This window comes from Bos grunniens, chromosome X (assembly GCF_055505025.1).
Source record: "Bos grunniens cultivar Pamir isolate PY7600 chromosome X, Bosgru_T2T1.0, whole genome shotgun sequence".
NCBI lineage: Eukaryota > Metazoa > Chordata > Mammalia > Artiodactyla > Bovidae > Bos > Bos grunniens.
The window spans coordinates 1207758-1231780 of NC_141194.1; the positions used below are offsets into that span (position 1 = coordinate 1207758).

The 24023-nt window shown below is 53.7% G+C and overlaps 2 protein-coding genes and 1 non-coding gene across 5 annotated transcripts in view; 1 reads left to right on the forward strand and 2 right to left on the reverse strand.

The window, feature by feature from the left end:
- DHRSX (dehydrogenase/reductase X-linked) overlaps nt 1–19005 on the reverse strand; it is a 188021-nt gene extending 169016 nt beyond the window's left edge. For all 3 annotated transcript variants that reach the window (XR_015158302.1, XM_086386061.1, XM_086386063.1), the window contains exon 1: nt 18838–19005. Coding sequence is in view for 2 of the 3 variants with exons in the window: in XM_086386061.1 (XP_086242187.1) it covers nt 18838–18946 (109 nt within the window). In the remaining variant the exon portion in view is untranslated. The remainder of the gene's footprint in view (nt 1–18837) is intronic.
- Nucleotides 1864–19005, reverse strand: ZBED1 (zinc finger BED-type containing 1). The gene is made up of 2 exons (XM_086386057.1): nt 18838–19005; nt 1864–6085 (listed from the first exon to the last, which is right to left on the reverse strand). Exon 2 carries the CDS (start codon nt 6073–6075, stop codon nt 3952–3954), a length of 2124 nt encoding a protein of 707 aa, XP_086242183.1. The 5' UTR covers nt 6076–6085; nt 18838–19005; the 3' UTR covers nt 1864–3951.
- On the forward strand, nt 12509–12637 carry LOC147339681 (small nucleolar RNA U109). Its single transcript, XR_015159984.1, has one exon. It is a non-coding gene; the product is annotated as a small nucleolar RNA U109 (small nucleolar RNA).
- Nucleotides 19006–24023: the final 5018 nt, after the last annotated feature.

A 24023-nucleotide genomic window follows, 5' to 3' on the forward strand; every position in this document is an offset into this window, starting at 1 on the left:
GTGAAAAGGCATGAAATAATACACGCTTGTAGGCAAGAAGGACGAACCTAGAGACGATCACATTGAGTGAACTAGATCAGAAAGACAAATACCATATGGGATCATTTACACGTGAAGTCTAAAAAACGATACAAATGAACTGAGTTACAAGACAGAAATAGATGTAGGAAACAAACTTTTGGTTCCCAGGGGACAGGGGAGCAGGGACACATGAGGAATTTGGGACTAACAGATACATACTACTGTATACAAAATAAGAAACAAGGAGCTACCATATAGCACAGGGGACTAGATTCAGTATCTTGCGATAACCTACAGTGGGAAGGAATATGAAAAAGGAATATGGACATATGGATAGACGATAGGTCAGTTCAGTTCAGTCGCTCAGTCGTGTCCGACTCTTTGCGACCCCATGAATCGCAGCACGCCAGGCCTCCCTGTCCATCACCAACTCCCGGAGTTCACCTCAGACTCACATCCATCGAGCCGGTGATGCCATCCAGCCATCTCATCCTCTGTCGTCCCCTTCTCCTCCTGCCCCCAGTCCCTCCCAACATCACGGTCTTTTGCAATGAGTCAGCTCTTTGCATGAGGTGGCCAAAGTAGGTACATGTTAAACTGAATCAGAAAGCATCACAGAATGATGTAGCACTTCACTGTATTTGAAGAATTACACATAAATAATTTGAGTACACACACACACACACACACACACACACACACACACACACACACAATGGAATATTACTCAGCCATAAACAAGAACAAATCTTTTGCGACCTGTGACAACACACATGGACTCGGAGGATGTTACATCAAGTGAAATAAATCACAAACAGAGAAATAGCATGTTACCACCTGTATCCAGAATCTAAAACATTTAATGAATAAATATATAAAAAAGAAACAGACTCCCAGATGGAGAGAAGTAACTAGTGATTACCACTGGAGAAAGGGTACCCTGGAGGGTCAGGATGAGGGGAGGGGATTAAGATATACAAACTACTACATTAGTAGTATACAATGTGTCCGACTCTTTAGGACTCCAAGGACTATACAGTCTGTGGGATTCTCCAGGCCAGAATACTGCAGTAGGTAGACCTTCCTTTCTCCAGGGGAGCTTCCCAACCCAGGGATTGAACTCAGGTCTCCTGCATTATGGGCGGATTCTTTACGAGCTGAGCCACCAGGGAAGCCCATCCGAAAAGCAGCACAAAGCTGTGAAAACTGACCCTGTTCTCCACACGCTCGGCTGTTTGCTTCCCCGAGCCTCGGTGAGAAGCAGCCATGTCCCTTGGACCCAAAATGACATCGATAGGGATCAAGGGAGCATGGAGATTTGATCAAGACTCAAAACATGAATGCCCGCCCCTTCCCACCCCCCGCAAGTCACACCCCCCTGGGGGGAAGGACGGGAAGAGAAAGCAGGCGTGATGAGCTGAGGCGGTCCTCGGGGGAAGCTGGATGGACAGCTCCCCTGTTCTCTGTCCAGAGGCTGGCCACAGTAAGATGCTACCACAGGACTCCACTGATCCCCGGCCGGAGGACCACTCAGGGAAGGCTTCCCGCCCTCTCCCCTCCAGATCACAACTGTTGTGACCACCTCGCATTACAAGGGCTTCAAGACACAGCTCCCAGGGCTCCCCGGCTACCACCACCCAGGTTGTCCACCCGCAAATCAGCCCGACATCCCACGACCAGGGGCCGGGAGCACATCCTCAGCCCCTTCACTCAAAACAAACATGTACAACCATCATCCATGCTTCCTTTCAGCCCAGTCCTGCCATCCTCCTAGGGGCTGCTCGGAATAAAGGGAACAGTACCCTTCCGCACACAAGGAAAAAAAAAAGGAACATCTGAGAATCGTGACGTCATTGTGACTTTACTGAGCATGGAACAAACACCACTTAGATGAAGCAGAGAATCAGGATTTTGACGACAAGACCTGAGCGCAAAACACACTCCATTTCCTGGAAGCAGAGTCCCGGGCAGACCCAGATAAGACACGTGCGTGACAGTTAGCGGCCGTGTCTTTACGAGAAGTTCTGGATGCCGGCAATGACCTCTTATCTGAGACGTTTACAGACACGTTCCACTTTCGTGTTCAATGGAGAAAGCTCTGAAAGTGGCAGGTTTTCACGACTGAAAAATGGCCTAGTTAAGCTCAAAACGTCTGTGTAGATGTGGCATCCCTGAGCCACCCTGGAATAGAGGCAACCCATAAAACACAGAAAAGGAAAAAGACGACGGATGCTAACCTCCGAGGCTGTTTCTGGGGTAGCTTGCTTTCTTAAAAGAAAGGAGAGCGAGGGAGGGAGCAGGGAAAGATAGGAGGAGATGGAAAAACCCTGGATGCCCTGGTGGTACACATGGTCCATGGTCACTCAGGACGGACATGGACACACTGCTGTGTTTAACATGGAGAACCAGCCAGGACCTGCTGGACAGCACAGGGAACTCTGCTCAATCCTCTGTAATAACCTTATTACAGGGGTAAGGATGAGGGAAGGGATAGTCAGGGAGTCTGGGATGGACATGGTCACACTGCTCTGTTTAACGTGGAGAACCAGCAAGGACCTGCTGGACAGCACAGGGAACTCTGCTCAATGTCATGTGGCAGCCTGGCTGGGAGGGGAGTTTGGGGGAGAATGGATACATGTGTATGTGTGGCTGAGTCTCTTTGCTGTCCACCTAAAACTGTCCAACATTGTTAACTGGCTATTGTTGTTGTAGAGCTGCTCAGTCATCTCTCTCTGCAACCCCGTGGACTGTAGCCCCACCAGGCTCCTCTGTCCATGGGATTCTCCAGGCAAGAATATTGGAGTGGGCTGCCATTCCCTCCTGCAGCGGATCTTCCCAACCCAGGGATTGAAGCCAGGTCTCCTGCCTTGGCAGGCAGGTTCTTTACCACGGAGGCCCCTGGGAAGCGTCTTTGAAGCATCGGGACGCACGACCACCACCTGGAGAACACAAGAGCTAGAGAACCTGGCAAGGACCGTGAATTCGGGAAAGGGCGGGGAGGAAAAAAAAAAAAAACAACACTCGTGGGTGGCAGAAAACAAACCACACCCAATATTTCTTCTTCGGCTTTTTTATAAGCGATGGCACTACAGGCTCAAGGGTAACATGTTGCATCACGCCTTGAAAACAGGGCGGGTGGCTAAAGCGTGTCTCCAGGTTCCCTGGTAATTGACAAGGTGGTCGTATTCCTTTACGGACCGAAGGGGCTAACAGCCGCGGATGGTGCCCCGGGCGGGGGTGGGGCGTGCAAATGGTGCTCACGGGGAGGTGGGCTTTGGGGAACACGGAAGGGGCTTTTGTCCTCAGCGGCCCCCTGATTTCCATTTGTTTCTGATTCACCCCAAACCCTCCCTGGCATGAGGACATGGACACTGTAGGTACGGAATTAGCAGAGGGAGTCAGAACACCCCCGCCGGCCATGCTAGCATCAGGGGCGTTGAGGATTGGTAATCCGATGGGCGGACGCCTCCGGTTTTTACAAGTCATTTCTTTCCCCGTTCCTGGAATACAAGGGGGTTCCCCACCACAGCCGCCGCCCCCCGGAGAGGAAACACTTGTTTTCACCAGGTTTGCACCACTCAAGAGCCTCGTGTCTCTTCTCTGTGGACCACCCAGAGTCCGTCTCTCTTCTCTGTGGACCATGCAGCGTCCATCTCAGTCCTCTGGGGCCACCCAGAGTCCGTCTCTCTTGTCTGAGACACCCAGAGTCCGCGTCTCCCCTCTGGGGCTCACACACACACACACACACACGCACCCACAAAGATCCGTGTCTTCTGCTCGATTCCCGCATTCCCAGCAGCAGTGCGCCCATCCGCGCTGGGGTGGCGGGGCCGTTAGTCCCAACAGCCGAGCATCCAGAAGGGTACCGCCCCCCAGCGCCGGCTGTGCACCCGCCCCCGCCCTGCCGGTGCCCGCCAGCCCCAGCCCCGGCTACACGAAGCTGCCGTCCCTGACGCCGAAGAAGCCGGCGTGGGCCGCCTCGCCGGGCGCGAAGGCCTGCTCGTGGTCCAGGCCCCACTCGCCCTCGTCTTCGTCCTCCAGCTCGGCGTCGGCGCCGCCGCGCGCGTTCTCGTACAGGAAGACCTGCTCGTCCACGTGCGCGGGGGCCAGGCGGTTGCGCTTGGCGCTCACCACGGTGGCGCATGAGCCGAAGAGGCGCTCGGGGCCGACACGCGTGGCCGCCACGGCCCAGTACTTCTGGAGCACCTTGGGCAGCACGGGGAACAGTGCCAGGCGGTCTGACCACCACTTGAGCGGGTCCTCGTTGAGCCCCAGGGGCTTCTGCGACTTGAAGTTGCTGAGCTCCTCCACCACCTGGGCATGCCACTCCTCCTGATCCTCCACGCCCCCGGTGGGGCAGAAGATCTCAGCCAGCATGTCGTTGATGACGCTGGCTGGGGGCGGGGTGGGCGAGGGCGCCGGCTTCTTGGCCGGCGGCGGCTCCTCGGGTGGCGCGGCCGCCTTGTCCTCGGAAGCGCGGTAGGCGCCCTCTTTGACCTTCTCCAGGAGGCCCTTGGCCTCCTCCAGCACGCGGTTCTCCACCTGCTGCCGCTCGAAAGTGGAGAGGAACGGCAGCCTCTTGTAGCGCGGGTCCAGGAAGGTGGCCACGTTGAGGAACAGGTCGATCTCGGGGCTCTCCTGGTAGGTCTTGGCGAGCTCCTTGGCGATCACCTCCTTGGCCATGCTGATCTCCTTGGGGTCCGTCTCCTTGGGGTTGAGAGTCGTATTCAGCAGCATGTGCAGCAGCGGCTTGACCATGCTGATGGTGGGGTACTTGGAGGCCGACAGCATCTCGGCCACCTGCTTGAAGGGCTGCAGCAGCTCCACCAGGCCCTCGATGGTGGCCCACTCGGCGGCCTCCAGCATGAGGTGGTGGTTGTTGGTGTCTTCCAGCAGGACCCCAGCGATGGCAAACTGCTGCTCCTTGAGCCGCTGCAGCATGCCCAGCGTGCTGCCCCACCAGGCCACGCGGTTGCTCACCAGCATGCAGGGGGCCGCGTTCTGCTGTCTCTGCTTTTCGTGGAGCATGACCATGGCCACGGATGACTGCTGGAAGTATGCCACCAGCTTGGCGCAGCGGCCCAGCAGCGCGCCGAGCTTGGGCAGCCGGAAGGCCTGGCGGATGGCCACGTCGAAGGTATGGCCCAGGCACGGCATGTGCACCGGGATGTCGAGCAGCGAGCAGGCCTGGGCCAAGTCCTTGCTACGGTCCGTGGTGGCGCCGAAGACCTTGGTGTGGACGCCCCACTCGATGAACGCTTCGTAGAGGACGCGCGTGATGGTCTCGGCAGCGTTCTCCTCGGGCACCTCGAAGGTCTTGAGGCAGCGGGAGCCCACCGCCAGCCCGTGGGGGGCCGCGCGGCCCAGGAAGTGCGCCGACAGCGTCACGTAGGTGCGGTTCTGGGTCTGGCTGCGCCACAGGTCGGTGGAGACGCCGCACCAGGCGGCGTCCGCCAGCTCCTTGAGCACCGCCTCGCGCACGGTGCCGTAGCGCTCGGGGATGGCCTTGCCGCAGAAGAACTTGCGGCTCGGCAGCTCGTAGCGCGGCTCAGCGGCCTTCAGCAGCGCCCTGAACGTGGGCTCGTCCACAATGGAGGCCGGGTAGAGGCCCTCGCAGATGAGGCCCATGACGGCGGTGGTCAGCTCCTGCTGCTTGCGGCTCTCGTGGCCGTGCGTGCCGGCCTTGGCGGCCAGCGGCTCGGGCGTGCCGCCGGGCTGCGCGGGGTCCGGCTTCAGCTTGGAGAAGGCGCTGGCGAAGGCCTCGCGCATCTGTTCCGTGTTGCTCTTGACGAACTCGCAGAACTCGTCGGGGTGGTTCTTCTCCAGGTGGTAGGACAGGTTGGAGGTGTTGCCCGAGTAGGCGATCTGGGCCATGCAGATGCGACAGTAGATTTTCTTCCACTGCAGGATGCAGCCCTCGGCGTTCGTGTCGAAGCCGAAGTAGCGCCACACTTTGCTCTTGGCGCGCGGGTGCGCCACCAGCTTGAGGTCGCTCTGCCCGCCCTCCAGGCTCTTGCACTCCATCGCGCCGCCCCCGGCTGGGCCTCCGCTCATTCGGGACGACCTGCCGAGAAGCAGCAGAACAGAGAGCGTGAGAAGACGGCCCGGCTCCGCCCGGCCAGCCGGCGGGCGGGGGGAGCGGGGTGGCTCTGGAAACGAGGGCGCACGGAGGTGGGGACCACCCCGAGGCCGCCGCTCCAGCTGGTGGCAAAGCAGCAAGGGCTCAGTCTGAAAAGCGAGCAGCTGTTCCATCCAGGTGCCTCGGAGACATGCATTTATTGATTGCCTTTTTTTTTAAGTGTTTCCATCCTCTTTGGAATCCTCATGACAGCTCTTTCATCACCTGAGCTGGTGTATTACATCCTGTTCTGGGAAATAAACCAGCCCCGCAAATAAGCAGGCAAGCAGGTGGGTCTGTTCCCCAGCAGACCCCACGGTTCCCAAACACCCCCTTGCCAGGCCAAGAGGACCCACGTCCCCCACTCCTAAAGACTCCTGGTCAGGACGCAGGCGTGTCAAAGGCCACCAAGAAAACTGGCTCAGATAAGAGCAGCACATGTGGGGGTTTCTCAAGCAGGCCTGTGCGGCCCTTGTGGCTCACCTGGTAAAGAATCCGCCTGCAATGCAGGAGACCCCTGGCTGCATGCCTGGGTTTGGAAGATCCCCTAGAGAAGGGATAGGCTACCCACTGCAGTATGCTTGAGCTTCCCTGGTAGCTCAGCTGGTAAAGAACCTGCCTGCAATGCAGGTGGGGAAGATCCCCTGGAGAAGGGACAGGCTACCCACTCCAGTATTCTTGGGCTTCCCTGTGGCTTACATGGTAAAGAATCCGCTTGCAATGTGGGAGAATCCTGATTGGATGCCTTGGTCGGGAAGATCCCATAGAGAAGGGACAGGCTACCCACTCCAGTATTCTTGAGGTTCCCTGGTAGCTCAGCTAGTAAAGAACCTGCCTGTAATGCAGGAGACCCCTGGGTCGGGAAGATCCCCTGGAGAAGCAATAGGTTACCCACTCCAGTATTCTTGGGCTTCCCTGGTGGCTCAGATAGTAAAGAATCGGCCTGCAATGCAGGAGACCTGGCTTCAATCCCTGGGTTGGGAAGACACCCTGGGGAGCGGGGCATGGCAACCCACTCCAGTATTCTGGCCTGGACAATCCCCATGGACAGAGGAGTTTGGCAAGCTGATGTCCACGGGGTCACAAAGAGTCAGACACGACTGAGTGACTGAGCATGCACAAGCAGATACTAGGCTGGCCGACCAGCATTCAAGTTTGTTTTTTTTTCAAATTTTACGTTTTTCAGTGATGCCTTTTTGCCCACAATGAGGTATCACCTCACTCCTGTCACAATGGCTTTCATGAAAAAAAAAAACCACAAGTAACAAATGTTGACAAGGATGTGGAGAAAAGGGACCCCTTCCTACACTGTTGGTGGGGATGTGAACTGATGCAGCCACTATGGAGAACAGTACGGACGTTCTTTGAGAAACTAAAATCAGCTACCACACGATCCTGCCATCCCATTCCTGGGCATAATATGCAGACAAAACGACAATTCAAAAAGATACGTGCACTTCAGCGTTCATTCCAACACTATTCAAAACAGCCAAGACACGGAAGCAACCTAAGTGTCCGTCAACAGAGGAATGGATAAAGAGGTGGTACGTGTACACCACGGAAGACTACTCAGCCACGGAAAGGAATTAACTGATGCCCCCTGCTGTGACATGGACGGACCTAGAGATTATCGTACTGAGTGAAGTTAAGAAAGTGGACGACAAATGGCGATCCAATAAAAAATATTATTTAAAACCAGTGCATATGGAGACTTTGCTGGTGGTCCCAGTGGCTGAGACTCCCAGCTTCCAATGCAGGGGGCCTGGCTTCCATCCTTGGTCAGGGAACCAGATCCCACATGTCACAGCTGAAGACGCTGCATATTCCAACGAAGACACAAAGCAGCCAAATACATACATGTATATATATATACACACACACACACGTATACGAAACTAGTGAAGACAACAAAACAGAAGCAGACTCACAGATCTAGAGAACTGCCTCATTGGAAAATCGTTCCTAATGCTGGGAAAGACTGAGGGCAGGAGGAGAAGGGGACGACAGAGGATGAGATGGTGGGATGGTATCACCGACTCAATGGACATAAGTTTAAGCAAGCTCCAGGAGATGGTGAAGGATGGAGAAGCCTGGTGTGCTGCAGTCTATGAGGTCGCAAAGAGTCAGGCATTACCGAACAACAACGACATCAATGATAACTCATGAAAAAATTAGAAAGAGGACTCTGGTACTTCACAGGCTCTATTTTTCTCCCCAGGAGCATCTGGGAATGGATGCCAGACTGGGGCAGGAAGGGAATTCTCCATCCCTGGAATGTCTCAGAATGCCCCCCGCCTCGTGGCCACAAACATCTGGACACTGAGAAGCCAACCAGCCGTGGTGCAGCGTCCCTGGATTCTCAGAGCTCAGCCCCCAGGCTCCCACTGCTGGCGATGCTCACACGTTCAGCTCCGTGGAGCTGCCAGTCAGAGGGCCAGGACACCCGAAAGGCTAGCTGAGTTTTCTTAAGAGGTGTCAGGGGAGGGACCTCCCTGGTCGGCCAGTGGTTAAGGCTCCATGCTCCCAGGGGGAACTTGTTAGTCACCTACTTTATAGATGGCAGCTCCACAGCTATTTTATGCATGGCAGGGGGCACAGGTGGATCCCTGCGTGCGGAACTAGGATCCTGCATGCAGTCCAAGAGCATACAAACAAAAAAAGACTATATCAAGAAAAGAACTGAAGGTGTCTGTTACTCACAGACATAGAAAACGTATGGCTACCAAAGCGGAAGGATGAGAGATATATTAGGAGTTTGGGATTAACAGATACACACGACTATATATAAAATAGATAACTAACAAGGACCTATGTACCATATGTAATAGGAAACTATATTCATTACGGGCTTCCCTGGTGGCTCAGCTGGTAAAGAATCTGCCTGCAATATGGGAGACCTCATTTCAGTTCCTGGGTTGGGAAGATCCCCTGGAGAAGGGATATGCTCCCCACTCCAGTATTCTTGGGCTTCCCTGGTGGCTCAGCTGGTAAAGAATCCACCTGCAATGTGGGAGACCTGGGTGCAATCCCCGAGTTGGAAGATCCCCTGGAGAAGGGATAGGCTACCCACTCCAGTATTCTTGGGCTTCCCTGGGGGCTCAGCTGGTGAAGAATCTGCCTGCAGTGTGGGAGACCTGGGTTCAACCCCTGGGTTGGGAAGATTCCCCTGGAGAAGGGAAAGGTTACCCACTCCATGGGGTCGCAAAGAGTCAGACACGACTGAGCGACTCTCACTTTCTGACTATATATAAACTAGATGACCGACAGGGACCTAGTTACTGTATATAACAGGAAACTACATTCATTATACGATTATATACCCAGATAACTATATAATACACTATCATCTTGCTGTAATGGAAAAGAATATGAATATATATGTGTGTGCCCAACTGAATCACTTTGCTGTGCGCCTGAAACTAACACAGCCCTGTAAATCAAACATCAATTTGTTAAAAAAATTTTTTTAATTAAAACAAATTTAAAAACGTGTCTGTTAAATCTGCAAGCCTTCAATCTCCTGTTGTCGTTTGGTCGCTCATTCGTGTCCGACTCTCTGCGACCGCATAGACCGCAGCACGCCAGGCTTCCCTGTCCTTCCCCGTCTCCCGGACTTTGCTCAGCCTACTGTACAGCACTCACAGTTAAATCACACACTGCAGCCACCAGGCATTTTCTGAGTGTGGGGGCAAATATTCAAAACTCAGTAACGACAGTGGGCTGAAAATCACCCTCCACTGAAAATTCATGTCCTCCCAAAACCTCAGAAGAGGACATTACATGGAAATAAGTTCTCTGCAGACATGATGGAGTGAAGGTCTGAGATGAGGTCCTCCTGGATGGGGGTGGCCCTAAACCCAGGGATAGGGTCCTTATAAGACACAGAAGAGGAGAGACACGGACGCAGAGGAGCAGCCACGTGGAGACAGGGGCAGAGACGGGAGGGAGGCGGCCACCAGCCCAGGGACGGATGCCTGGAGCCCCCAGAAGCTGGGAGAGGCGGGAAGGACCCTCCCCTGGAGCCTCCGCAGGGAGCCCAGCCCTGGGACCCCTGGACCTCAGACGCCTGGTCCCCAGGAAGAGACAGGATGCCTTCGTGTGATTTCAAATGCTTTGCTCGGGCCAGAGGGCTCAGAGGTGGGGCCCCGGGGGTGGCGATCCAACAAGGCCAGGATGTGTAGAGAAAGAAGGGACCCCAGGATCACAGCTCCTGCAGATGGACTAGGAGTGGGGGGGTGCCTGGGCATGGGAAAGGCCGTCCCCTAAAGCGAGGGGAACCTCGCAGCAGGCACCACAGCTGGGCTCTGGCATGGAGCTCTTCCGTCCTACATGGGCAACGCAATTCAGTCTCATCAGAGTTTCCTACTACATGGTCGTCGTGATGCCAACCACGATGAACGATCGGTGCTGTTGGGCTGAAGGCAGCCTGAGGTCTGTGGTCCTGCAGGAAGCATCGTGACAAAGCCACAGCTTAAGGAGGTACCGCCCGTGGGGGGTCTCCCCCTTGCAGTTTCACAACCAATGGACAAATGATGGCAGGATTTCCCGAGGCCCCCTAAGGAGACGGGGACACAGGAAGGCAGTTTATTTGTTTGTTTTTCCACTCTGCTTTTAACTGGCCTTTCTCTGAGGTCAACCAGGCTGAGCATCTTTTCAAGTTTATCTGTTGGCCACCTGTCTGTCTTCTTGGAAGAAATGTCAACTCAAAATGTCCACTGAGGTCCTCTGGCTATTTTTAATTGGGTTGCATGCTAAGTCGCTTCAGTCATGTCCAACTCTCTGCAACCCCACGGACTGTAGCCCGCCAGGCTCCTCTGTCCATGGGGATTCTCCAGGCAAGAAGACTGGAGTGGGTTGCTATTTCCTCCTCCAGGGGAATCTTCCCAACCCAGGGATCGAACCCAGGTCTCCTGTATCTCCTGCACTGCAGACAGATTCTTTACCCCTGAGCCACCTGGGAAGCCCATCATCGGTCACATTATTTGTAAACACTTTCTCCCTTTCCACTGGCTGTCCTTCTGTTTTGTCCCAGTTTAATTCGGTCCCATTTGGTTATTTCTGCTTTTATTTCCCTTGCCGCAAGACACAGGACCAAAAAGCTACTGCTAAGAATTAAGTCAAATTACTCTCTTCCTGTGTTTTCTCCTACGAGTCTCATGGTTTCCAGAGTCTTACGTTTAGGTCTTTAATCTGTTTTGAGTTTTGGGGGTTTTGTGCTTTTTTCTGGCTGCCCTGGGTCTTCACTGCCACATGAAAGCTTTTTCCAGTCGTGAGTGGCAGCTGCTGTCCAGCTGCGGCACGTGGGCTGACATGCTACGTAGAGTGATCCCCAGAGCAGGGATCGGACTGGTGTCCCCCCGAGTGGCAAGGCAGATTCTTAAGCACTGGCCCATCAGCGAAGCCCCTAGAGTTTATGTCTGCATATGGCGTTAGCGCGTATTCCAATTCCATTCTTTTCTCTGGAGCTGTCCAGTCGCGTGTGATGGGTTGGAGCGTATACACTAACCACGGCGGGTCACAGCAAGACTTGCATGGTCCACGGCCGCTTTCAGAGTCAGGAATGAAGGTTCTGTCCAAGCAGCCTCCACGCCAAGTGGGCAACCCTAGCATCTCTCGGGGGGAAACCATCGCCAAGATGCTACCTGGGGCCTGGGGAGGTCTTGCCTTTGCTCACAGCAGTGGCACCAGCCAGATCATCCACAAACATAATGACCGTGTCCCAAGAAAAAGGATGAAGTCAGCAAGTGGAGGGCCAGCATCACTCTGCTCCACTGGGACTTCCAGGAGCCGGCAAGGACCAAAAACAGCCACTATGCTCCCTGATTTGGTATTTGTTTGGGGAGAATATAGTTGTTTTTTTGTTGGGTGGAAAAAAAAATTACTGGGAATAACATATAAGCAGCTTGTTATTTTTTGTTGGGTTGAAAAAAATGTTACTAGGGATCACATGTAAGTGGCTTCTGATTTTTCACTGGGTAAAAAAAAAAAGTGTTACTGGGAATAACATGTAAGCGGTTTGTTATTTTTCGATGGGTAAAAGGAAGAAAAATTAAAGTGTTGGGCTTCGCAGGTGGCTCAGTGGTAACGAACCCACCTGCTAATATGCAGGAGATGTGGGATGGATCCCTGGGTCAGGAAGATCCCCTGGAGGAGGAAACGGCAGCCCACTCCAGGATTCTTGCCTGGAGAATCCCATGGACAGAGGAGCCTGGCGGGCTACACTCCACGGGGTCACAAAGACTTGGTTATGACTCAGCAACAATAGCAAAGAAAGGTTACTGGGAATCACATGTAAGTGTCTCGTTAATGTGATCTGAAATTCACGTTGTAGATTTCCGTGTTGACCATTTAAAGTTCTTTTTTCATTTCTTGCATGTGAATGTCGGCTCCTCATTCCTTTGCAAGATGGAATCTATAATGTGCTAGAATAATAAAGGAGTTCTCAGGGCTGGCAATGTTACAATAGCTGTTGAGTAGTTCTATCTTTCTCTTACATTTCAAAAAAAAAAACAAAACCGTGGCCCCTCCCTGGGAGAAAACTGTATTTCCCGAAAAAGATAAAAAACATAACCACAATACCATGACCACAGCTAAGCAACTGTGACAAGAATTTCTCAACATCATCGAAAAAAAATTTTAAGTTTTTACTTTATTAACATGGAACTGAATAGGATCAATACAGACAAGAAAAAGCCACACAAACCAAAGCCTTGGGGGAAGGGGGAGTCCTCATTTCTTTTTAAGACTAAAAAGAGCCAAAGGTCAACCGAACTATGGTTTTGCCTCCCTGGAGTGACAGCTCCCAACTATTCATATGTACACAAAACCAGCCAGATGTTACTTCCTCTTGACAGACTTTTTAAAAAATCCTACAGTTCGAAAACTAGAATCCGCCCTAAAATGGCTTTGTAAATGGGCCAGCTGACCTCTGTTCTTGAGCTGGACTGTCAGTCCAACAGCAGAAGTCCATTTTCCAGACCAAAGTCCATTTTCCAGATCAGAAGGCCTGACTCCTATTTGCAACAGAGCTTTTTTTTTTTTTAATTTTTTGTGGTTATTGTTCATCATGGATTTTTTTTTTCTTCATCAAGTTTTAAAAAAAAAAAAAAATTGGGGGGGCCATGTCTGAGGCATGGAAGACCACAGTTCCCCAACCACAGATGGAACCTGAGCCCCCTGCAGTGGAAGCAAGGAGCCTTAACCATGGGGCCCCCAAGGGGGTCCCTGAAACAGAATTCTTACGGGAAAATCTGCATGGTACCTTTATTTTCTTGGGCTCCAAAATCACCACAAACGGTGACTGCAGCCATGAAATTAAGAGACTCTTGCTCCTTGAAAGAAAAGCTAAGACAAACCCAGACTGTGTATTAAAAAGCAGAGACGTCACTTTGCTGACAAAGGTGAGTCTGGTCAAAGCAATGGTTTGACTAAAGAATTGATGCTTTTGAACTATGGTGTTGGAGAGGACTCTTGAGAGTCCCTTGGACAGCAGGGAGATCCAACCAGTCCATCCTAAAGGAAATCAATCCTGAGTGTTCATTGGAAGGATTGATGTTGAAGCTGAAACTCCAATACTTTGGCCATCTAATGGGAAGAGCTGACTCATTGGAAAAGACCCTGATGCTGGGAAAGATTGAAGGCGGGAGGAGAAGGGGACGACAGAGGATGAGATGGTTGGATGGCATCACGGACTCAATGGACAAGAGTTTGAATAAACTCCCGGAGTTGGTGATGGACAGGGAGGTCTGGTGTGCTGTGGTCCATGGGACTGCAGACTGAACATGACTTAGCAACTGAACAAGTTGGAACAGACAATGACGATAGAGAATGTGGAAGTCAGACTGTATTAGAGGAATTCTTCTAATTCCTCTACTAGAGGAATTCTTCATTTGCCCACATAGGTCTCTAGCCACGCACAGACCTCCAACTGCCGTGAGTTTCTCACGCTCTTGTCTGTAGCAATACATTTTAAGAAAACGTCCCCTTCAGGACTCAGCTCCTTTTTGAAGCATCTTCTTCCATCCTTTTCACAGAACCCACGGGCACGCACACGGCACGCCTGCCCCAGTGGATAAAATGTACCGGGTCATGCACAATTCCAAAGGGAGGGTCATAAACGTGGGAGAGAAACCTCCATCTTATCGCAGTCACACCGGGAGAAGTGATTCAAGTGCAATGAATATGTGCTGCGAGTTTTCCCCCACGAAAAAGACGAGAAACAGCTCACCTCCAGAAAACTCCACATTTGCCCAAGCTAGCCACCGTTGAGGAGCTGAGATGATCCACAGACAGATTCACCCGATACTCAACACCTGACGTGCAAACATTAGCAATGAGCGTAAGCAAAGAAGTTTTAAGTCTGATGTGTGATCTGACTTCTCCGGGTGGGTGATCAGAGACCAGAGCAGGAACCGAGACACAGGGACAGAGAATGGGCTTGTGAACATATAGTGGGGGAAGGAGACGGTGGGACGAATTGAGAGAGTGGCGTTGTTATATATACACACACGACCATGCGTAAAACAGACAGCTAGTGGGAAGCTGCTCTGTAGCACAGGGAGCTCAGCTCAGGGCTATGTGATGACCTAGAGGGGTGGATGGGGGTGGAGGGAGGCTCAAGAGGGAGCAGATGTATGTAAACCTATAGCTGATTCAAGCTGGCTTAAAACTCAACACTCAGAAAAACTAAGACCATGGCATCCGGTCCCATCACTTCATGGCAAATAGATGGGGAAACCGTGGAAACAGTGGCTGACTTTATTTTCCTGGGCTCCAAAATCACTGCAGATGGTGACTGCAGCTGTGACATTAAAAGATGCTTACTCTTTGGAAGAAAAGTTATGACCAACCTAGACAGTGTATTAAAAAGCACAGATATTACTTGGCCAACAAAGGTCCGTCTAGTCAAGGCTATGGTTTTTCCAGTCGTCATGTATGGATGTGAGAGCTGGACCGTAAAGCTGAGCGCCAAAGAATGGATGCTTTTGAACCGTGGTGTTGGAGAAGACTTGAGAGTCCCTTGGACTGCAAGATCCAAGCAGTCCATCCTAAAGGAAATCAGTCCTCAATGTTCACTCCAAAGACTGATGCTGAAGCTGAAACTCCAATACTCTGGCCACCCGATGCGAAGAACTGACTCACTGGAAAAGACCCTGATGCTGGGAGGGATTGGGGGCAGGAGGAGAAGGGGATGACAGAGGATGCGATGGTTGGATGGCATCACTGACTCGATGGACATGAGTTTCAGCAAGCTCCGGGAGTTGGTGATGGACAGGGAGGCCTGGTGTGCTGCGGTCCATGGGGTCGCAAACAGTTGGACACGACTGAGCGACTGCACTGAACTACAGCTGATTCACACTGTTTTACATCAAAACCCAACACAACACTGTAAAGCAATTATCATTCAATTAACAATATTAAAAAAAAAAAGACCTTTCACAACCAAACACACTTTAGCAATCATTGCTGTGGTTTGTTGTTATCACTTTAAAATATGTAAATAAGAAAGTGTTTCTGTCACTGAGACCATGCTTGCTCCACTCTCCACACCACAGGCCACGAATCCAAGAGACAAACTGTTGAGGCAAGAAAGAGACTTTAATCAGGGAGCCTGCAGACCGAGAAGATGGCAGGCTAGCACCTCAAAGCAAGTATCTTACTGGGGTCTGGATGCCAGGTTCTTATATAGATCTGAGAGGAAGAAGCCATGTGGAACTGAAGTCAAAAGGCTGCATCCAGAGGGAGAGACAGTGCGGAAGTCACGTGAAAGGGTCTGCACTCTTGCTAAACATCTCCCACGAAATGTCCAGCCTTCCTAAGCGCTGTGTTAAACTCATCTATTCACAGGTGGGCAGGGACAAACTCTCTCTCCAGAGCTAAATAAATGCACTTTAAGTGAAAGTCGCTCATTCGTTTAGGACTCTTTGCGACCCCATGGACTATACAGTCCATGGAATTCTGCAGGCCAGAATACTGGAGTGGGTAGCCTTTCCCTTCTCCAGGAGATCTTCCCAACCCAGGGATGGAACCCAGCTCTCCAGCTCTGCAGGTGGATTCTTTATCAGCTGAGCCACCAGGGAAGCCCCAAAAAGGCACTTTACTTGACAGTCAGAGAGGCAGGGTCCTCCAGGCAAGCCACTGAGTACGATTATAATAATAAAGGGGCTTCCCTGGTGGCTCAGACGGTAAAGAATCTCCCTGCAATGCAGGGGACCTGGGTTTGATCCCTGGGTCAAGAAGATGCCCTGGAGAAGGGAATGGCAACCACTCCAGTATTCTTGCCTAGAAAATCCCATGGGCAGAGGGGCCTGGTGGGCTACAGTCTGTGGGGTCGCAAAGAGTCAGACAGGACTGAGCGACTTTCTTTTTTTTTCTTTATAATAACAAAAAGCAAGTCAAAGAAACAGCTTCCAACATGGAGTTAGAATTGGTGACTTTCTCCCTGTAACATTTCCACATTAATTATTTTATACTTTGTACATATTTATATAGCCCATACATACTATTAAAAAAGAAAACATCTGATGTCTAAAGGCAAAAAACCAGGACTCCCCTGGAGGTCCAATGGGTACAACTTGGCCATTTCGATACCGGGTTCAATCCTGGGTGGGGTTGCTAAGATCCGTTATGACTCAGTGAACAAAAAACCCAGAAACAAAAACAGAAGCAACACTGTGACCAATTCAATAAAGACAAAACAAAACAAAAAATCCCAGCTACTCTGCATCTGAACTGGGCCTCTGGGTTAGTTTATTTAGCTGCATACCTGGGCAAAGTTCAATGTCTGGCCCGCCAGGATCCTCAGTCTGTGGGATTCTCCAGGCAAGAATACTGGAGTGGGTGGCCATTCCCTTCTCCAGGGGATCTTCCCCTCCTGCACTGCAAGCAGATTGTTCACTGTCTGAGTCACCAGGGAAGCCCACAACCTCCCCTGCTACTGCTAAGTCGCTTCAGTCGTGTCCGACTCTGTGCGACCCCACAGACGGCAGCCCACCAGGCTCCCCCGTCCCTGGGATTCTCCAGGCAAGAACACTGGAGCGGGTTGCCATTTCCTTCTCCAAAGCATGCAAGTGAAAAGTGAAAGTGAAGCCGCTCAGTCGTGTCCGACTCTTAGTGACCCCATGGACTGCAGCCCACCAGGCTCCTCCGTCCATGGGATTTTCCAGGCAAGAGTACTGGAGTGGGGTGCCATTGCCTTCTCCACCCCTGGGTGCACTGCAATTTCGGGCCAGTTTGGGGCGAACACGGGACAGCTCTGCACAGTCCTTCACTGTAGACAAGTCAGCCCAGACGTCAAAGCTGTCCTCTGCCTTCCACTGCAGTCTTTTCCGGTCACGCTTGATGTGCTTTTTAAAAAAGCACCAAAATGCAGTTGATCAGAAAACTAAATGCTTAGCTCACATAAACCTGGGAAGATGTATCTCCCTGGGTGAAGACCCAGGGAGGGGAGAAAAAGAAGTCCTTGTGCTCAGAGCTGCAGGTGTGCAAGGCCTGGGCCCTGCAGGGCCTTCCTGGGGGTGCTGGAGGCACGGGAAGGCATTTGCACAAGCCTAGTAACAGCCTGTCTGTTTCTCCAGCCCAATCTCCCGGGGGTGGTCAGGGGCGTTACCCACAGGCTGCCCGGGGGGAGGGGGTGTGGGGGTGCTATGCCAACACCCCGAAAAAACAGTTGGACTTAAGAATCTCTCTTACGCCAGACGATAAACAGAGTCGTTACAAGGTAACAGGGCACCACGCTTCCCAGAGAATACTTTGTTTTCACCTAAAAAAATTGATATGTCATTTACGGCTCACAGACCCTAGAGTTATTTTGATATCCTGCAAGTCAAGAGCAGACAGAAACAACACCGGTTTCCTCGATCGAAGTCCTGAGAACACCGAGGTGGCCACACAGCCAGAGAGCCCCCCAGATTGGTGGGAAAGGGAGTCGGGGGGCGGGGGGTCCCTAATATGCGTGAAGACGCGAATGGGTCCCCGCACCGCCAAGTTTGGGCCCCGAGGCTCCGCGCAGGTGGTGCAGGCCAGAGAAACCGGCGGCCCCTAAACGGGAGCTCTCCTCTCTAGGGCTCCTAGAAGCCCTAGAAGCCGCCGCCGGCCCCTCGGCGCGCCCCCGCCCCCGCCCCAGCTCCCCGGTCCCTGCAAACCCGGGCAGGCCCCGTTCTACTGGAGCCTGCGCGGGGCCGGGATGGCGGGCGCCCTCCGCCTCCCTCCGGGACGCGGGTCTGCAGAGCGCAGGGACCCGGGGGGGCTGCCGCCGTGGTTGGGGAGCGCACGGGTCCCCTGGAGAGACCCCAGCCCCCGGGGCGCTGGGGAGGGCGCGCCTTCCCCCAAGCCAACCCCCCAGGCCGCCCGGCCCGGCTTCCGGGAGCGCCCGACGCGGCGCGTACGAACCTGCGACCCCCAGGCCAGGGCGCGCGGGACCCCCTGGCTACCCCGGCCCCGGGGCGCGCGGAGCGGGCGGGGCGGTGGGGACGGCGCGCCTCCTCCCACCGCCAAGGCCGCCCGGCCCTGCTTCCGGGAGCGCCCGACGCGCCCGCCTCCCCGCGCCCCTTCCCAGCTCCGCCCCAAACCTGGGGTCCTCTCCACGGGCGGAGGGCGCGCCCCGGGCCCGGCGGCGCGGTCCCCAGCCAGCCCCACGCCGCAGCCCCGCCCGGCCCCGGCCCCTCGCCGCCTCCCCGCGCCCCTCCCCGGCCGCTGACCTGGCTCCACGAAGCCCCGGACGCAGCGGCGCAGCAGCTGCGCCACGATCAGCGCCGCGCCCACCGCGTACACCCGCAGGGCCGCCCGCGCCGCGGACAAAGGCGACATGGCTGCCCCTCCGCCGCCGCTTCCGCGCCGCCCGCCGGACTCGGAGCCCCGGGCCGGACGGCGGAAATGCGCCCGCGGCGGCCCGCCCCGCGCCGCGCCCGCGCCCCGCCCCCGCGCGCGCGCCCGACTCCCGCCCCGAGCGCGCGCCCCGCCCCGCCCCGCCCCCGCGCGCGCCCCCGACTCCCGCCCCCCGCGCGTGCCCCCAGCCCCTCCTGCGCGCGCCCCGACTCCCGCCTCGCGCGCGCGCGCCCCCGACTCGTGCCCCGCGCGCGCTCTCCCAGCGCTTCCTGCACGCGCCCCCAGCGCCTCCTGCGCGTGCCCCGGACTCCCGCCCCGCGCGCGCGTGCCCCCAGCCCCTCCCGGACCCCCGTCCGACCCCTGGGGGCGAGCACCCCCGCCACCCCACCCCCCTCCCGCCGTGGATCATAGACCCAAAGGACCCCTGACCAGACCCCGGGATCCCCCCGCGGATCATAGACCCCAGGGACCCCCACCCGGACTCTAGGAGCACCACAGCCCCCAGGATCATGGACCCCAGGGACCCCCTCCCAGAACCGGGGACATCCCCCCCCATCATAGACCCCAGGGACCCCCCACCTGGACGCCAGGACCACCACAGCCCCCAGGATCATGGATCCCAAGGACCCCTTCCCAGACCCAGGGACCCCCACTCCCAGATCATAGACTCCAGGGACCCCTGACCGGACCCTGGGACCCCTCTCCAATCATAGAACCCAAGGACCCCAGTCCAGGCCAGAGACTGCCTCATACATGTCCACTGTCTAGATCACAGTCCCCAGTCACGCGCACACACACACACACACACACACACACACACCCCACACACACACACATCCTCTGTCTGGACCATAGTCCCCAAGGACACACACATACACCAAGGTCCCCTATCTGTCTGGACCACAGTCCCCAGGGACACGCGCACACACACACACACACACACACACACACACACACACACACGCACACACACAAGTCCTCTGGACCAGTCCCCAGGGACATGCACACAAACACACCCTCTGTCTAGACCACAGTCCCCACAGTCCCCAAGGACACACACACACACACACACACACACACACACACACACACACACCCTCTGTCTGCACCACAGTCCCCAGGGACACACACACTCACACACACACGTCCCCTGTCTGGACCAGTCCCCAGGGACACACACACACACACACACACACACACACACACACACACACACACACACACACCCCCTGTCTGGACCACAGTCCCCAGGGACACAGCCCCTGAGGTCCCAAAGCCCTTTCACCCCTGGGACCACACTCAGACCCCCAGGACTCCATCTGACTGCACGACCTGCCACCCAGAGGTGGACCCAACCCCTACCTTGGACTCCTGCCCCAGGGCCCCTCTCCTGGCTCACAGACCCTGAGAGCCTAACCTGGACCACAAACCATCCATTCTGACCATGGACTCCTGATACACTAACCACCCCCACTCTCAACGCCCACCTTCCAGCCTAGAGCACTGAACCTCCCACAGACTGGAGGATCCTGCCCAGATGGTGGGACCCCCTCCCAGTCCACCCAGACTGGACGTGGACTCCCAGCTGGGACTCTCCAGGAGCCGGGGAACCCCACCCAGATCACAGCTGGGACCCCACTCTCGATAACTCCCCCTAACCCAGACCCCCAAGGAGACCTCACACAGACCCCTACCCAGAACGTTGCAGAAATCCTAACCTGGCAGCCCCAGAGGCTGAGATGGTTGCATGGCATCACCGACTTGACGGGCATGAGTTTTTGCAAGCTCCGGGAGATGGTGATGAACACAGAAGGCCTGGCGTGCTGCAGTCCATGGGGTCGCAAAGAGCCAAACACCACTGAGTGACTGAACAACAATAGGTGACCCCACGTGTACCCAGGGCAGCATCACCAATATCTGATCCATCTCACTGCCCTGTGGGTGAGAAGTCTCTCCTGTGATCCCAGGCTCGAGGTCTAACACGGTCAAGGCAGAGCCATCTACCCACTGGGCTCCCCTGGCAGTGACATGGAAGAGCCTGTTTCTCAGCTTGTTTGGGTTGGTGGATGGCAGGACCCCCACTTCCTTGGGGCTGTAAGGCTGAATTCCCCGCTTCTGAACTGGTGGTCAGTGGTGGGGAGGGAAGGGCATCCATCCCACCCTCGGCATCTCTAGCACCTCCTGCCTTCCCTTCTCTGCTGTTCCAGCCCAACAACGTTCTCTGCTTTTGAAGGCTCATGGGATTAGAGTGGACTCACCAGGCTAATCCAGGATCATCTCCCTATTTTAAGCTCCATAACCTGGAGAAGGGATCGGCTACCCACTCCAGTATTCTCGGGCTTCCCTGGTGCCTCAGCGGGTAAAGAATCCACCTGCAGTGCAGGAGACCTGTGTTCGATCCCTGGGTTGGGAAGATTCCCCCCGGAGAAAAGGTAAAGGCTACCCACTCCAGTATTCTGGCCTGGAGGATTAATTCCATGGACTGAAATCAAATGGGCCTTAGAAAGCATCACTACGAACAAAGCTAGTGGAGGTGATGGAATTCCAGTTGAGCTATTCCAAATCCTGAAAGATGATGCTGTGAAAGTGCTTCTTCACTCAATATGCCAGCAAATTTTGAAAACTCAGCAGTGGCCACAGGACTGGAAAAGGTCAGTTTTCATTCCAAACCCAAAGAAAGGCAATGCCAAAGAATGCTCAAAATACCACACAACTGCACTCATCTCACACACTAGTAAAGTAATGCTCAAAATTCTCCAAGCCAGGCTTCAGCAATATGTGAACTGTTAACTTCCTGATGTTCAAGCTGGTTTTAGAAAAGGCAGAGGAACCAGAGATCAAATTGCCAACATCCGCTGGATCATGGAAAAAGCAAGAGAGTTCCAGAAAAACATCTATTTCTGCTTTACTGACTATGCCAAAGCCTTTGACTGTGCGGATCACAATAAACTGTGGAAAATTCTGAAAGAGATGGGAATACCAGACCACATGACCTGCCTCTTGAGAAACCTGTATGCAGGTCAGGAAGCAACAGTTAGAACTGGACATGGAACAACAGACTGGTTCCAAATAGGAAAAGGAGTACGTCAAGTCTGTATATTGTCACCCTGCTTATTTAACTTCTATGCAGAGTACATCATGAGAAACGCTGGACTGGAAGAAGCACAAGCTGGAATCAAGATTGCTGGGAGAAATATCAATAACCTCAGATATGCATAAGGGTGTCATACCCTTATGGCAGAAAGTGAAGAGGAACTAAAAAGCCTCTTGATGAAAGTGAAAGAGGAGAGTGAAAAAGTTGGCTTAAAGCTCAACATTCAGAAAACGAAGATCATGGCATCTGGTCCCGTCACTTCATGGGAAATAGATGGGGAAACAGTGGAAACAGTGTCAGACTTTATTTTGGGGGGCTCCAAAATCACTGCAGATGGTGACTGCAGCCATGAAATTAAAAGATGCTTATTCCTTGGAAGGAGGGTTATGACCAACCTAGATAGCATATTGAAAAGCAGAGACATTACTTTGCCAATAAAGGTCCGTCTAGTCAAGGCTATGGTTTTTCCTGTGGTCATGTATGGATGTGAGAGTTGGACTGTGAAGAAAGCTGAGCACCGAAGAATGGATGCTTTTGAACTGTGGTGCTGGAGAAGACTCTTGAGAGTCCCTTGGACTGCAAGGAGATCCAACCAGTCCATTCTAAAGATCAGTCCTGGGTGTTCTTTGGAAGGAATGATGCTAAAGCTGAAACTCCAGTATTTTGGCCACCTCATTCGAAGAGTTGACTCATTGGAAAAGACTCTGATGCTGGGAGGGATTGGGGGCGGGAGGAGAAGGGGATGACAGAGGATGAGATGGCTGGATGGCATCACCGACTTGATGGACATGAGTTTGAGTGAACTCTGGGAGTTGGTGATAGACAGGGATGCCTGGCATGCTGCAATTCATGGGGTTGCAAAGAGTCGGACACGACTGAGCGACTTTCACTTTTCAACCTTAATTATATCTGCAAGGTCCCTTGGGCTCCCTGGTGGCTCAGTGGTAAAAAAAAAAAAAAAAAAAAGTCCGCCGGCCCGTGCAGGAGATGCAGGTTTGATCCCTGCGTCAGGAAGATCCCCTGGAGAAGGGAATGGCAACCCACTTCAGTATTCTTGCCTGGAGAATCCCACGGACAGAGGAGCCTGGTGGGCTACAGTCCATGGGGTCGCAGAGAGTCAGACACTACTGAGCGACTAAACGGCAACAGGATAATCAGTAACCCAGGACAAAGAAAGTCACACCTGGTTGTCTTTCTTGGGACCTGCTACCTTGAGAGGCGAGAGGGTCCCAGGGAAACACTCTTTTCCTAATGAAAGTGTTAGCTGTTATTCTGGGGGTCTCCAAAGAGCTCTGGAACCACAGTCCTTAACGTCACCCCAGAGAAGAATTCGGTGAGAGCAAAGTGATGGATACAAAATGATTTATTAGAATAGGAAGCTGTGAGTCTAACAAGCAGGTGGGTTTTACAGGGTGCCGGACCCTGCGAACTTACTGAGCCGTATACTTAGTCGTTCAGTTGTTTCCGACTCTACGACCCCGTGGACTGTAGCCCGCCAGGCTCCTCTGTTCCTGGGATTCTCCAGGCAAGAATACTGGAGTGGGTTGCCATGCCCTCCTCCCCAGGGGATCTTCCCGACCCAGGGATCGAACCTGCATCTCTTGCGTATCCTGCATTGGCAGGCGGATTCTTTACCACTGGGCCACCTGGGAAGCCCCTTACTGGGCTACAGTTTTAGAATCGAAGGAAAAGTAGGAAAAGGAAAGAAGATCTTCTCTGTCTTTCTCGAGTGGACATGGCGCTTCCATCATCAGCTCCTCCTGCACGTTGAGCAGGGGGGTTTTCCTGTGCCTGTGTGGTTCAGCTAGTCCACAGATAATTGTCTTTCATGCGTGCAGAGGGCACGTCTGAAGGGTCATTAACCCACTGAACTCACCGGATAGGGTATAGGGCTCACATCATCATTGTTTTATCGTTCACAGGCAGGTCTTGTGTTTTCTTCTTGGTTTTCTGATTCAGCAAACC

Excerpts from the sequence above, each read along its gene's own strand:
- ZBED1 (XM_086386057.1), bottom strand. The coding sequence starts at position 6,075 with ATGAGCGGAGGCCCAGCCGGGGGCGGCGCGATGGAGTGCAAGAGCCTG.